This window comes from Pelobates fuscus, chromosome 1 (genome assembly GCF_036172605.1).
Source record: "Pelobates fuscus isolate aPelFus1 chromosome 1, aPelFus1.pri, whole genome shotgun sequence".
NCBI classification, from domain to species: Eukaryota; Metazoa; Chordata; class Amphibia; order Anura; family Pelobatidae; genus Pelobates; species Pelobates fuscus.
The window spans coordinates 102031971-102047652 of NC_086317.1; the positions used below are offsets into that span (position 1 = coordinate 102031971).

At 45.5% G+C, this 15682-nt stretch overlaps 1 protein-coding gene across 9 annotated transcripts in view; it reads right to left on the reverse strand.

Annotated features, from left to right (window-relative positions):
• CASK (calcium/calmodulin dependent serine protein kinase) overlaps positions 1 to 15682 on the reverse strand; it is a 303425-nt gene that overhangs the window by 70921 nt on the left and 216822 nt on the right. For all 9 annotated transcript variants that reach the window (XM_063450136.1, XM_063450134.1, XM_063450138.1 and 6 more), the window contains one exon: positions 13103 to 13291. In XM_063450136.1, the coding sequence (XP_063306206.1) occupies positions 13103 to 13291 (189 nt within the window). The remainder of the gene's footprint in view (positions 1 to 13102; positions 13292 to 15682) is intronic.

A 15682-nucleotide genomic window follows, 5' to 3' on the forward strand; every position in this document is an offset into this window, starting at 1 on the left:
TTATTATTTTATTAGGGCCCCCACCCACAGCGCAGGGGTGGGGGCCAGGGGGGGAGGACAGTAGGTCCCCCCCTTATTATTTTATTAGGGCCCCCACCCACCACGCAGGGGTGGGGGCCAGGGGGGGAGGACAGTAGGTCCCCCCCCCTATTATTTTATTAGGGCCCCCACCCACAGCGCAGGGGTGGGGGCCAGGGGGGGAGGACAGTAGGTCCCCCCCCTTATTATTTTACTAGGGCCCCCACCCACCGCGCAGGGGTGGGGGCCAGGGGGGGAGGACAGTAGGACCCCCCCATCTTTAACCCCCGCACAGGCTGCTCACTGCTTACTAGACATGCCCCTACTCGCGGTATAGCGAGTAGGGGCATATTATTTACTAATACTAAGTAATCTTTACTTAGTATTAGTACATTTGGCTTCAAGACCAATTCAGGTCTTTCAGCCTTTTAGTAGATAGCTCCCTGATACCGTGGGAATTAGGGAGTTATCTACTAAGCGGCTGCAAGATGCAGCCACAGCAATGAATAGGATCGGAGTTTCATTCATTAGAATGAAATTCCGATACGAACAAAGTACCGAATTGCATCCTAACACCAATGGAGAAACTCTTCTCATTCTGTTAGGATGCAATTCGGCAGTTTTGCCGGCGTTCTGTCTAAGTGACAGGACGTTTGGCAATACTGACAGGAAGCATTGTGGGAACTGGGAGGAAAGCTAGGGATCATGGGAAAATTGCTCTGACCAGCGGAAATGAAGCACACTTTGCTCCTCCGCTGGTCAGAGCTGGTCAAGCGGAGGAATCCTCCATAAGACAGAGTCCCTACTTTGTCTTATGATTTTAAAGAAAACTAAAGAAGAATGGAAGAAAAGAATAACAGATCCCGAGAGAGGGGGAGAAGAGGAAGAGATTGAGGAAAGGTAAGTTCGGCATGACAGTGCCGCTTTAACATAATTTTCTGTTTACAAATGAAGATCCATTGAAAGTAATGCCTCGGTTTACAAATTTTTGCACAATACAAAGCAAGTTTCCCCAGGATGCATTGCACTTGGGAGGTTTATAGCACCGCCCCCTGCATGCTGGAGCCTCTCCACGTCGAGTGTGGAGGTGTTGGAGCGGCTTTTGCATCGAGTTTTGGAGCCATTCTGGATATTGTTTGCAGTTGTTTTGGGAATTTTTGGTGCATTTCTCAAGCTGTGAAATGGTAGGGAGCTGAGCTTCGTCGTTTGCATGCCTTTTATTGTGTGTTCTGCACTGTGGATTGGCTTCCATGCCAGCTCATTTTGACTTTTTTCTGACCTCCAGAACAGATTAATTGGTTTTCAATGCATTCCTATGGGAAACCGCGTTTCGGTTTACAAATGTTTCACAATAACAAACGCCCCAGAGAACGCATTAAATTCGTAAACCGAGGGGGGGGGGGTGTGTGTGTGTGTGTATATATATATATAGATATATATATATATATATATATATATATATATATATATATATAGATAGATATCTATCTATCTATATATCTATCTATATATCTATCTATATATATATATATATATATATATATATATATATATATATATATATATAGAGAGAGAGAGAGATAAAAAAAATAGTGTACGAACTAAACAGCGGGTTGGAAAAGAGTAAAAACAATTGCTTTAAAGAAAGAAAAAAAAATCACATAAAAGCTACAAAATCAAACAACAAAATAACAAAATAATGTGTAGTCCAAATAAATACAAATACCGGTAAATCATGCAGGGTTATAATTTAGAAAGTCCACAATGTATCAGCTTGATAATGTGCAACAAGGAAACGTCTGCTATGATACAAGCCAGGAGACTGCATAATTAGTTGAAATATTATAGTATTAGACTATATATTTTAAATTTATATTTATTAGACTATATAAACCAGGAGACTGCATGATTAGCTGCAATATATAGTATTAGACTATATCCCAAATTGGAAATGGGTACGAAAACAAAAAAGGCACAAACTCTTGAGGTGACATCAGAGAAATAAGTGCTGTATGGAAGATGGCTTCAAAGTCGGATGGATCTAGAATAGACATGAAAGAGATATAGTGCTCTGTTATGAATTTGCGAATATACAGTTAGGTCCATAAATATTGGGACCTTGACACAATTCTAATCTTTTTGGCTCTATACACCAACACAATGGGTTTGACTGCAGACTCCAGCTTTAATTTGAGGGTATTTACATCCAAATCAGGTGAACGGTGTAGGAATTACAACAGTTTGTATATGTGCCTCCCACTTTTTAAGGGACCAAAAGTAATGGGACAGATTAACAGTCATAAATCAAACTTTCACTTTTTAATACATGGTTGAAAATCCTTTGCAGTCAATTACAGCCTGAAGTCTGGAACGCATAAACATCACCAGACGCTGGGTTTCATCCCTGGTGATGCTCTGCCAGGCCTCTAATGCAACTTTGGTTCCTGCCTGTTCTTGGGGCATTTTCCCTTCAGTTTTGTCTTCATCAAGTGAAATGCATGCTCAATCGGATTCAGGTCAGGTGATTGACTTGGCCATTGCATAACATTCCACTTCTTTCCCTTAAAAAAACTCTTTGGTTGCTTTTGCAGTATGCTTCGGGTCATTGTCCATCTGGCTGTGTGTTTTGGGTCATTGTCATGCTGGAATACCCATCCGTAACCCATTTTCAATGCCCTGGCTGAGGGAAGGAGGTTCTCACACAAGATCTGACGGTACATGGCCCGCCCATTGTCCCTTTGATGCGGTGCACTTGTCCTGTCCCCTTAGCAGAAAAACACCCCCAAAGCAATATGTTTCCACCTCCATGTTTGATGGTGGGGATGGTGTTCTTGGACACGGCAAGTTGAGTTGATGCCAAAGAGCTTGATTTTGGTCTCATCTGACCACAACACTTTCACCCAGTTCTCCTCTGAATCATTCAGATGTTCATTGGCAAACTTCAGACGGGCTTGTACATTTGCTTTCTTGAGCAGGGGTACCTAGCGGGTGCTGCAGGATTTTAGTCCTTTATGGCGTAGTGTTTTACCAATTGTTTTCTTTGTGACTATGGTCCCAACTGCTTTGAGATCATTAACAAGATCCTCCAGTGTAGTTCTGGGCTGATTCCTCACCGCTCATGATCATTGAAACTCTACGAGGTGGGATGTTGCATGGAGCACCAGACCGAGGGAGACTGACAGTTGTTTTGAGTTTCTTCCATTTGCGAATAATCGAACCAACTATTATCACCTTCTCACCAAGCTGCTTGGCGATGGTCTATTGGGTCTTGTAGCCCATTCTAGCCTTGTAGAACAATAAGCAAGTGAAAAAAAAGGTGCTTATAATAGTGATTATGACCTTATTACATAAAGCAGCACCTATATGTGTATCAACACCCAACAATAAAATCCAAAAAAAGAAATAAGTGCGCAAAATATTTATAAAGTGCAAATTTAACTCACTGTATCAATAAAGTGAGGTAGTGCAGACAATTTATACCACTTTCTTATAAAGGGCAAGTGCTACACCCAAACACTTATACCACTCTTTTATAAGTGCAGTATGAAAAAAAAATGCTTAAAGGACCACTTCAGCTTAATGAAGTGGTCTGGGTGCCTGGTCCAGCTAGGATTAACCCTTTCTTCTATCAACATAGCAGTTTCAGAGAAACTGCTATGTTGATAATAGGGTTAATCCAGCCTCTAGTGGCTGTCTCATTGAAAGCCGCTTCTCACTGTGATTTTAACAGTAAGAAGACGCCAGCGTCCATTGGAAAGCACTATAGTGGTTCTTTAATGCCAAAATTGTAAAGTGATCTAGTGCATTAAAAGACCAAATATTGTACACTTACTAGAATCATATACTTAAACCTCGGTTTCAAATAGTGGTACATAAAAAAAGAAATACAATACAAAACATATATAGTGAAGTATTGCTTTAAAAAAAATCAATAAAAAATCAAATACAGAGTTTATGTAGAATTTTCACTCACAAGCAGAGAGCAGATGAGCCTGCTCTACTTTTGACAGCTCCAAATGCAGAAAGATCCACTGCAGCCAATAAGGTAAAATGGTTTATTTCCACAGTATTAAAAAAACAGCATCCATTCACATGCTCCGGATCCCTGTAAAAGACTGTCCTTTTGTGTGTTTGTGCATCCGCTGGCTAAATCAATCAGTCCGTGCACCCTCACGATCAGCAAAGTCCACAGGATACTTCCGGGAGGCGTGTCGTGCGTGATGACATCACGTAGCCAATCAGATAATGCGTTTCGCCGAGAGGTCGGCTTCTTCTTGGTGATGGTCTTGTAGCCCATTCTAGCCTTGTGTTGGTCTAGAATCTTGTCCTGACATCCTTGGACAGCTCTTTCGTCTTGGCCATTGTGGAGAGTTTAGAATCTGAATGATTGATTGCTTCTGTGGACAGGTGTCTTTTAGAAAAGTAACGAGCTAAGATTAGGAACACTCCCTTTAAGATAGTGCTCCTAATCTCCGCTCGTTACCTGTATAAAAGACACCTGGGAGCCAGACATCTTACAGATTGATAGGGGATCAAATACGTATTTTACTCATTGACATGCAAATCAATTTATAACTTTTTTTGACATGCGTTTTTTCTGGATTTTTTGTGTTATTCTGTCTCTCACTGTTAAAATACACCTACCATTTATATATAGACCGATCATTTCTTTGTCAGTGGGCAAACGTTCAAAATCAGCAGGGGATCAAAATACTTTTTCCCCTCACTGTACATGTCAAATTGCATGTAATAAGACTGCTATTCACAAAGGTATCCCCTCAATTGTTTCTCATAATAGCCGGCTTCGGAGAAAGTGGGATGCCTGGAATAGTTGTTCGTCGCTAGCTGGTACTCGCGTGCGTTCCACTGCAGTCTGTTTTGCTTCCCACTTCGCTGCACTCGTCTGTGTAGTGAGAACCGATGCCGCCTTACGAGTTTCATGATTCGAATGATCACTACGTCAAAGTTATGCATCCAAAAGACACGGCTGGTTTTAAGCATCTCTGTCTGACCTTTGGTTCTTAACCCTTAAATAGGTATCAGGTTCTTAATCATTTTAATCCTGTCTCATTGTGTAAAGTCCAATATCTTTAGAACGAACAACCACACAGTGAATATACATTATACAAATATCATAATGATAATAAAAACTTGGCATCAAAACCGATAACTGCACAAAAATAGAAGATAACAAAATGTATATTAAAAAAAACAACGAGGGGCGTGGCTTGGAAGCCGAAGAAGATGGCGGCGTAAACCCGGAGCTCCCCACAAGGCTCTCAGCAAAACCTCGCCAATAGCACCTAATTGCCCCGAAAATGGGCAAATCGAACAAGATACCACATCCATCCAAGCCCGCCGACACCCCGAGGGGTGCATCAACCTCCTCCATGCGGCGATTCCTAACGGCCCAGGCGGAGGAGGAAACACAGGCCTCAAATGACTCGACGACCTCGAAAGGGGCTCTCTCGCCACCTTCCCTACATGGCGAGGAGACGCTAACAGGGACGCCGGTGCCGTTCCCAACCCCTGACCCGAGCCCAGAATGGATCAACATCCTCCGCGACTTACCCACCAGAGCGGACCTGGCGGAGGCGAACAACAGCCTCCGGGCCTCCATCACAGAAGAACTGCAGGCCATGCGGGAGGAATTCAGCGGCCTACACCAACGGGTCTCCCAGCTCGAGGCGGACTGCGACCACATGCAGGCGGCGCAGTCTGCAAACACAGGGGCCCTCCGGCTCACCACCCAACGACTACAGCAGATAGCACACCACCTGGAGGACCTAGATAATAGGGGACGGAGGCAGAACATAAGGGTCCGTGGGATCCCAGAGGACCTAGACGACAATACCCCTATCCAAACCACCTTGGAGGGGATCTTCAACAGGATACTGGGACACGCGCCACAAACCCCTATAGTCATGGTGAGAGCACACCGGGCGCTTAGACCAAAAGGCCCCCCAGGGAGCCTGCCCAGAGATGCTATATGCTGCCTGGCGGACTACCAGTTGAAAGAAGAAATCCTACGACTTGCCAGGGGGACAGACAGGGTACTACTGGGCAGCACCGAGGTCCAACTTTACCCAGACCTATCTCCCACCACACTAGCTTATCGCAGAGCCCTACGCCCATTCACCAGGCAACTACAAGCCAACAAGATAAAATACCGCTGGTGCTTTCCGACTGGATTACAGGCCCACACACCACGGGGACCTTTCATGGTTAAGGACATGGCTGACTTGGAGGCCCTGGGGAGGGAACTACAGATCACACCGACCCCGCTACAATGGCCGGACCCCCTGGCCCTATACACCCCCCCCCAGGTCCCTCGACCGCAAACAGACGACAATCGGATTCCGAGGATCAACCGCAAACAGGCAACCGGCCCTCGAGGCCTGTAAGAGGAAGCGACTGACAACACAGCCTGGACCTGACTCAAAGTGACATTTCCCACCGGCTCCATATCATGACCACACCACACCCAAGCCTTTAAGGACACCGACGGAACACAGACCGCATGGGATTTTTGCTGGGACAATGAGGAATTCCATGCTCCGCACTACCATAGGACATTTTACCCATGGACAGAGACACCGACGGAACACAGACCGCATGGGACTTTTGCTAGGACAATGAGGAATTCCATGCTCCGCACTACCATAGGACATTTTACCCATGGACAGAGAAACACCTGATAAGCACACACCGGAGGTACCGGAGCAGGAATAGGCGGTCAATATCTGTGGGGTATCACTACCCGCCCTAGAGAATGCTAAGACCACGCATCATTGGCCGATAGGCCCGAGAGACTTCCGATTCTAATGTGGGGCCTACTGCTCAAGTTGCCACCTGTCCATGGTATCCTACTTCAGGGGGGTAATGAGAGGTGGGAGGCGGATGGAGGGGATAGAAGGTATGGGCTCAATGTACAATGTTAACTGTGTGGAGAGGCACGGGATGGATGGGCGACCGGCGCGGGCAACCGCCCCTCCCTCAATGGCCTAGTGATGACCGATTCAGGAGCAGGCCGGGGGGGCGAGGGCTCGCGTCATCGGGCACCGACATCCCGATCACATATGGGTCCAGACCCAACCTCAACATAGGGTAAACGGAATGTTTTCGGTGGGGGGATATAGGAGAATGGATAGGTACACCGGTTAGGGGGTGACGAGGGGGGCAGAATGCTAACAGCTCAGGAGCCTGGTAGGAGGGCGGGAGGGATAGGAGATGCTCATACAAGATGGCCCTACGGGAACACCAGAGGGGACACAGCTAAGGGGGGGGGGGGGCGGAACCGGAGGGAGCGGGGCTGGTGGGAATAGACACTGTAGAGCTCATCGCTATACACCAGTATATAGTACAATATTGGATAAGGGCCTAACTTTATCATATTATTAATGTTAATGCTTTGAATTTACTGTTTATGTTTCTTGTTCGAGGGCACTATACGAGGTATCGATACCACATTGGTAGGCACATACACACTGGCGAGGATGAGCAACATCCACACCATCACATGGAGCCAGGGGAGACTTCACGGGACTCCGATAGAGACACAAGGTAACACATAGGAGTGAGTCACTCCACGACCAATTCGGTCTATACCGAACGCACATAGATACGGACAGAGGCTCCGGCCTTCCAACCACTCCCGCGAGGGAAAGGCGCCAATAACCAGTGGCCGACATAAGACACCCAAGGGCGGCAGAGGGCCCTCACGACCACTGAGACGCAACAACCCTAACGCCGACTTACCGGCGGACACACCACACTACACATTCATATACACATACCGGACACAACTCAAACCCATACTCCCACATGACCCCAAGGCAGCCGGGACACGGGACCGGAGAGACTCCGCTCAAAATGTCAATGACCCCAGCCAATCTCACGCTGGTTACTATAAATGCACGGGGCCTAAACAAACCCGAAAAGAGAGCAGCAGCCATGAGAGACTTCCAAGCCACAAGGGCATCCATTATATTCATACAGGAAACGCACTTCAAGGAGGGGGCCAGACCAAAGTTACACAACCATCACTATCCCACAGGATATTACAGTGACTATCACGGGGGTAAGGCTAGAGGGACGGCAATCCTGATACACAAGGGTATCCCATTCCAGGAACAGGGCCTACAGACGGACAGGGAAGGCAGATATGTACTCCTAAAGGGGTCGATAGCAGGACGGGTTTACACTTTCGCCAATATATATGCCCCCAATCAGAGACATCACAATTTCCTCGCCGGAATACTACGCAGGATACGAGGGTTCACGGAAGGCACACTAATACTGGGAGGGGACTTCAATCTCGCCTTTGATCCGAAGTGGGACACATCCTCGGGCACATCACAGGTACCATCACAACACTTAACCACGCTCAGACACCTTATGTCCAAACACGAATTAGTAGACAGCTGGAGAGCCCACCACCCAGACGAGAGGGATTACACGTTCTTCTCCCACCCCCATAATTCATATACCAGAATAGACTATTTCTTCCTGACACACTACCATCTCCCACTCGTCCTACAAGTGGAACATGGTACGGCCACATGGTCGGATCACGCTCCAGTCACACTCACGATGGCGTCCCCACTCTATAGACCCAGGGTAGCTAAATGGAGGCTTAATGAATACCTCCTATCCGTGCCGGAGGTAAAATCGGATATAGACACAACCCTCCGAGAATATTTCGCCACAAACACAACATCCCAAACAACCCCGACAATCCTGTGGGAGGCGCACAAGAGTGTGATTAGGGGTCACTTCATTCAGAAAAGTGCCATACTGAAGAAACAAAGGGAGAGGGCTATGACAGACACCTTGACGAAAATAAGGGAGATTGATAACATGAACAAAACCCAACAGACACCAGAGCACCAAGCCCGACTACTCTCACTTCGGAGGGAACTATCTAAACTTCTACAGACAAAATACCACAGAGATGCGCTGCGACATAAAGCCTTTTTCGCACTCCACGGTAACAAAAGTGGCAGGCTATTGGCACGCATGTTAGTCAAACGCAGGCAGCAGACATACATTGACCGTATTAGGGACAGTAAAAACACACTACATAGACAGCCTAACAAGATACAAGAGGCAATCAGGGCATACTACGCGAACCTCTACGCACTGCCCAGACCACACACCCGACAAGCAGACGCTAGACTAACAGAATCAATAAGAGACTATCTCACACTCCACCCGACACCGACACTAGACAGGGACACATCTGAACTCCTGGACAAGGAAATAACACTAGATGAACTAACACAAGCAGTGAAACAGACAAAGACGGGTAGAAGCCCGGGCCCGGACGGTCTACCCCTATGCTATTATAAAACATACGCAGATATCCTCTATGTCCCACTCATCACAATGTTTAATGCCATCAAGGAAGGCCACACTCTCCCTAAACAATCCCTGACAGCACACATCACGATCCTGCCTAAAGATGGGAAAGATAAGGAGCACTGCGGGAGCTACCGTCCTATATCTTTAATAAATAGCGATCTCAAACTCCTGACCAAAATACTGGCGAACAGGCTGCAACCACACATACCCACCCTGGTGCACCCAGACCAGGTGGGCTTTGTGATGGGGAGAGAAGCCCGCGAGAACACAACACGAACCCTCGCTTTGATGACCGGGGGTAGACGCGCTGCCGGGGGCCTCCTCCTGCTATCCACGGACGCGGAGAAGGCCTTCGACAGGGTGAGCTGGAGATACCTGTTCCAGACCTTGACCCACATGGGTCTGGGCTCGGGCATCAGGGGGTGGATAGAGGCCCTGTACACACAACCCTCAGCACACGTAATAATCAATGGCGCCCTAACGGAGCCATTCGACATACTAAATGGCACGCGTCAGGGATGCCCCCTATCCCCGATCCTATTCGTTCTGGCCCTAGAACCACTATTAGCAGCCGTTAGAGACAATCCAGACATCACCGGGATAACGACCGGGGAGACCCACCATAAAGTTGCGGCTTATGCCGACGACCTCCTGTTCTATGTAACCAACCCCGAAATATCCCCGAAATATCCCTCCCTAACAACATCAATGGGCGTCACAGAAACTTAAATATCTGGGTATCTGGTTGACAAGGAAGGAAGGGGATCTATTTAAAGAAAACTTCGCCACTACACTAACGAAACTGCGCACAGAGATGCAGGAGTGGGCACACCCCCACATATCGTGGTTAGGCAGGATACAGGTAGCGAAGATGAACTTTCTCCCGCGCCTTCTCTACCTGTTCCAAACTATCCCGATACAGGTCCCACGCTCATTCTTCGCAGCGCTGCGTACAGCGCTGATCCAATATGTCTGGAACGGGAAAAAGCCTAGGGTCGGTCACGCCTTGCTGACACTACCGAAAGATAGGGGGGGTCTGGCGCTGCCAGATTTCACCCTGTACTATAGGGCATGTCACCTCCTGAGGATAGTCGAATGGACTAAATCGGGCTTCCATAAGCCATGGAAACAGGTAGAAGAACACGTAGCGGGTACCCCGGTCGCGGTGCTACCGTGGCTGCCGCCGGGGGCTGCAACAGGGAACCCCACACACTCTCCGTACACAAAAGCGACCTTACAGGAGTGGAACCGCTCAAAAGGGAAGCATGGCCTAACCACATACCCTGGCCCCCTACTACCACTCACATACAACCCCAACTTCCCACCGGGAACAGACCCGAGGGCATTCAAAGACTTGATTAGGGAACCACTACCCAGACTTAGGCACACACTCACATCAGAAGGCCCTAGGACGCTAAATGATCTAAGGGGGCAACCCGAACACACCCTAATGACACACCTCAAATATAGACAGATAAGGAGCTACATAGCATCCCTCCCGCAAGGCCCAATACTGACGAGGGCGACCACCGCATTTGAGAACCTATGCCTAGAACCTGGCCCGTTGGCACATGGGGTCTCCATCATATACAATATGCTACTCACGCTCACACCAACGGAACAACCGAGATTCATGGGAAAATGGGAAAAGGCTCTAGGCCACTCACTAGACAGAGGAGACTGGGAACAGATCTGCTATTTAACACATCACTGCGCCAGTTATAGCAAAACCCAAGAAACTGCCTATAAATTACTGACTCAATGGTATTACACTCCTGCGACATTACATGAACGAATCACTACACATCCATCCCACTGCTGGCGGTGTGAGGAGGAATATGGCACTCTCATACACATCTGGTGGGAATGTCGTAAGATAACCCCCTACTGGAAAGCAATACATACAATAATCTGCAAATACACAGACGACCCGCCACCATTCCAACCAGCAGCTATGCTTCTACATCACACCCACACCCCCAGAGCCGCATATAAGAAATCACTCACTATACGCATTTTGAACACAGCGAAGGCACTGATACCTCTCTATTGGAAACAGACAGTAGCACCACCACTGAAAGTATGGTTTACACATATGGAGGAACTACGGTCCTTGGAAGAACTCCATAACTCAGCAAACGACACCTACCAAAAATACCTCAACACATGGACACACTGGATACTAAAGACTAATGCTCCAGACTTTAGCGACCTACTCTCTACACCATTAAACACCTAATACAGAGGCACCACACGTTAACTCCAGTGAACACGTACTAGAACTATCAATCACACCATACACCGGGTTAGAGGACAGAGGGGTCACCCCAACCCCGCAGGCACCACAAAGAGAAGGGACGCTACGAAGGTGTCATTTAGACAGGCTTGTAACCGGCCTCAGAAAGGATGCTGGGGGGAGGAGGTAGCATATCCACAAGGGGACCATGCCCTCACCCCATGACGGCGGAGAGGCCAATAAGACCCATACACTCATTCATGCTATGATACACTCAAGGGTCAAAGACACACGAGAACCATGGAAAGACGGAGCGGAACTGACGGAGGCCGCGGCTGCCTTGGGGCCTGCCATACCCCACACTAACACGCAGTAACACGACACACATAAATCTACACACTGACACAACGAGAGAGACATGGAACACGCTAGACACAGTAGACTCGAGAATCCACACCCAAGAGTACAGAAAGTACAAACTACTTCGAATATTGGGCATCCACAATCTATGAACAAGTACAAAACGAACATGATATTTAGACGTATGTATATACAGAAATGTATTCAATAATGGACCTGCGAGTCCTCAGTCAGAAGGGGCGCATGTGCCCATGTCAATATCTGAGTATAAGCTACTGTTGACAAAGATTCCACAAGTTATTAACAGGACCTGCGAGTCCCGATATATTTTTCCTTGCTTGTTGAAAAATGTGAAAAATTACAAATAAAAATCATATTTACAAAAAAAAAAAAAAAAACAACTATATACATTTATAATATTAGTAAAGGCTAGATATAAAACAAAGTCTTCATAGCTCATGTGTGTATTAATCGTAAATGCGTTTATTTACAAGTGCAGATCTCCATAGAAATTAGCCCTTTTATAAATGAACCTTGTTACATCCTCCTGGCTGTCAGTTAGGCAACCTGTTCTATTACTTCCTGGTTTGGTTAGCTCAGTGGAGCTAAACTCAAAAGGCAGCAATTTCCAGAGCAATGGCCTTGCAAAGACTTCTCATTTAACTACAATGGAAGTTTGCAATTGGACAGGCATAGAAAGTCTGAGCTGGGTTAGAAGTGGAGAGCTTGCAAAGACTGCAGACAAGATCACCAAGTTGTTTTTAGATATACCACCAATTTTTATTTTGAGGGTTTGACTAACACTTTAACAGGCCAAACTTCCAACAGAGTAGCTAGAACAGTGGTTTCGCACAACAGTCCTCAAGGCAACGCTACCAGTCCAAAATTTAGGGATTACCCGGTTGTGTCCAAGGTGTTTTTTTCTTTTCTTTCTTTATAAAAACACCTTAGACACAACATGGTAATCCCTAAATTCTGTACTGGTAGGCAGGGGTGCCTTGAGGACTGGTTGGGGAACCACTCGGCTAGAACACTGACACTTGAGCAAAATATGTATAATAGTCTTACTATGGCCAAATTTCAAATTGCAAGACACAAAAATACTGCCACATTGTAATTTCTTACCATTGGCTCATCTGTATTTTTCTGGAATTGAACTAAACGAACCCGTGTAACATTTTCCATATCCATGTCACCGTTCGCACTTTCTGGAGAATCTCCGTTTAGGTAAGGAGATGTGGGAGGTGGCGTAACTCTTAGAGCGTCGTCACTGTAAACTTCATGGGCTACCACATCATGAGTTTGTAGTAAGGCCTAAAGTAGATTAAAAATAAATATATATATTAATTATAAAACAGTAGAACTATAATTTCTGCCGTTGGGTATTTATGATTGACGAACAATCTCCAACTCTTACAAGACTAATGTCAAAATTGAGTGCTACCAATACAATATTCACACAAAAAAAAGAAAGCAGTCTTTTTTCTGTATTTTTTTTTTCAGTTGTGCTCTTTATAAACACTTTATTCTCATTTTAATTTTATTGAGTTTTCATAAAATGGAGAAGGATATAGAAAGAAAAAGGGAAAGAAAAATAAGGGTTAGAGAATTCCATATAATTACAGAACAAAGCAGATGGTATTGAGTAACTTTTATGTACACAGGTCTATCATTGTAAAATTTTATAAGCACTTTAAGGTATATGGGGCTATTCATCAAACAATGGGTTGGGATATTATTCTAATTTAAACTAAAATTGCAAAAATGGTAACAGAAATATATAATTCTCAAATAACAACTGAAACCAATAAGCATGGCATGCATTTAATCAGTTTCATGTACCAGAATCTAAATAAGTACACTGATCAGCCACAACATTAAAACGAATATCACGTAGGTCCCCCTCGTGCTGCCAGAACAGCTGTGATGCATGAAGGCATAGACTCTACAAGACCTCTGAAAATGTCCTGTGGTTTCTGACACCAAGACATTAGCAGCAGATCATTTGAATGCTGCAAGTTGTAAAGTGGGTCTTCCATGGCTCTGATTTGTTGTTCCAGCATATCACACAGATGCTCATTCGGATTGAGATCTGGCGAACGCAGCACCCTGAGATCATGTCACTCAAACCATTTCGCAGTGTGACATTGTGCATTATCCTGCTAAAAGAGGGTACTGCCATCAGAGAACACCATTGCCATGAAGGAGTGTATGTGGTCTGCAGCAATCTCTAGGCAGGTTGTACGTGGCAAAGAACGTATACATGAATTCCAGGACCCTTATTTGACCATTGAAGTTACTCAGATCTTCTAACATGCCCATTTCAAAATTCAATTTTCCAGATATTTTTGCAATCACTATTATTAGGATGAGCAGGTAGGGTTACTTTATGTTAATGAGGGGAGGCTAGGGGATCGAGGACCCTTATCCACCAAAGGTTGGGTAGGGGCCAATGCCACTAATTTGTGTTTGGTGGTGTGGACAATGGTAAGCCACTATGTCAATCCCCTGTATTATGATAGGTACACCTACACACCACTCATAGGAGGCCACACTAGTTCCCCATCCCCATATAAAGTTAGCAGTCTCTACCTGCTGACTACAGGTGGGGCCATAAGGGGACTGTTCTATCCCCCCACCCCATTTTAATAGCCTCCACCCACTGGCTCACTCCATTATTTTACAGGGCCTTTCTATTAACTGGGTCGCAATGGCTAGCTTGCAAGTGCTGGCCTGCCGGCTGGCTAACCCTTGCACTGACAATTTTGTAAAACTATTTGTCTGCTGGCTGCTAGAACTGCTTGAAGGCAAATAGTTCAGTTTTGTAAAACCAGGGCCTGGATTTTAACAATCCTGGCCCAGATTTCAGCTGTCTGGTAACATTCAGTCCGCCTGTAATCCGAAACAAACTAATTTGGAGCCTGCAATGTCTAAATTGCCGTGCATAGCACTGGATTGTTTTGCCCATTCAGCATTGTACCATTCTGCCTACGTAGATCAGTAGTAGGGAAAACTATAAAGTAGATCTCATTGGCAGAATGTGTAACACTGCACACGCACAGTCAAAATAATGACACTCCATACATGTAACTACCCTAAAATCAGCAGCCCTAGCATCCTTGCACCACAACTACTTCAATAAGCTGTAATAATTAGGTGCTTGGGGTGTACTTTTAATTCCATTTTAAATTCTGAAGTCAAACACCCTTATCTTATGTGTATATTGGACCACTGCAAACAGAAAACAAAAATACACATCGGCTAAAATAATAATACAAAAAACAAAACACAGGATTGTGCTTAACACACATCAACTATAAAAGATGTAGTTGTATTCCTGCAAGTAAAGTGTATTTTGATCATCTTAGCTACATGGTCAGAACATTCTTATCATAGCTGCACCTTTGCTCTTAAGTTTCTGTAGAAAAATAAAATAAAATCATGTAGCAAAAACTAATTGTGTCAAGACAACATAAAAGACTAAACACAGGAAACTGCTATGAAGCCATTCTACACAGAGGAATGATTAAAGGCATATAAGGATATGTTAAATCACAAAAATACCATCATGTGACATATTTCTGAGAAATATCAAAAGGATTGACTAATAAACAAAATTAACTCCTTTCCCTTTAACCCTTAGTCATTGTATTTGGAACATTACTTACACATGCCCTTATGATTCACTGTTCAAATGTAGAAAAT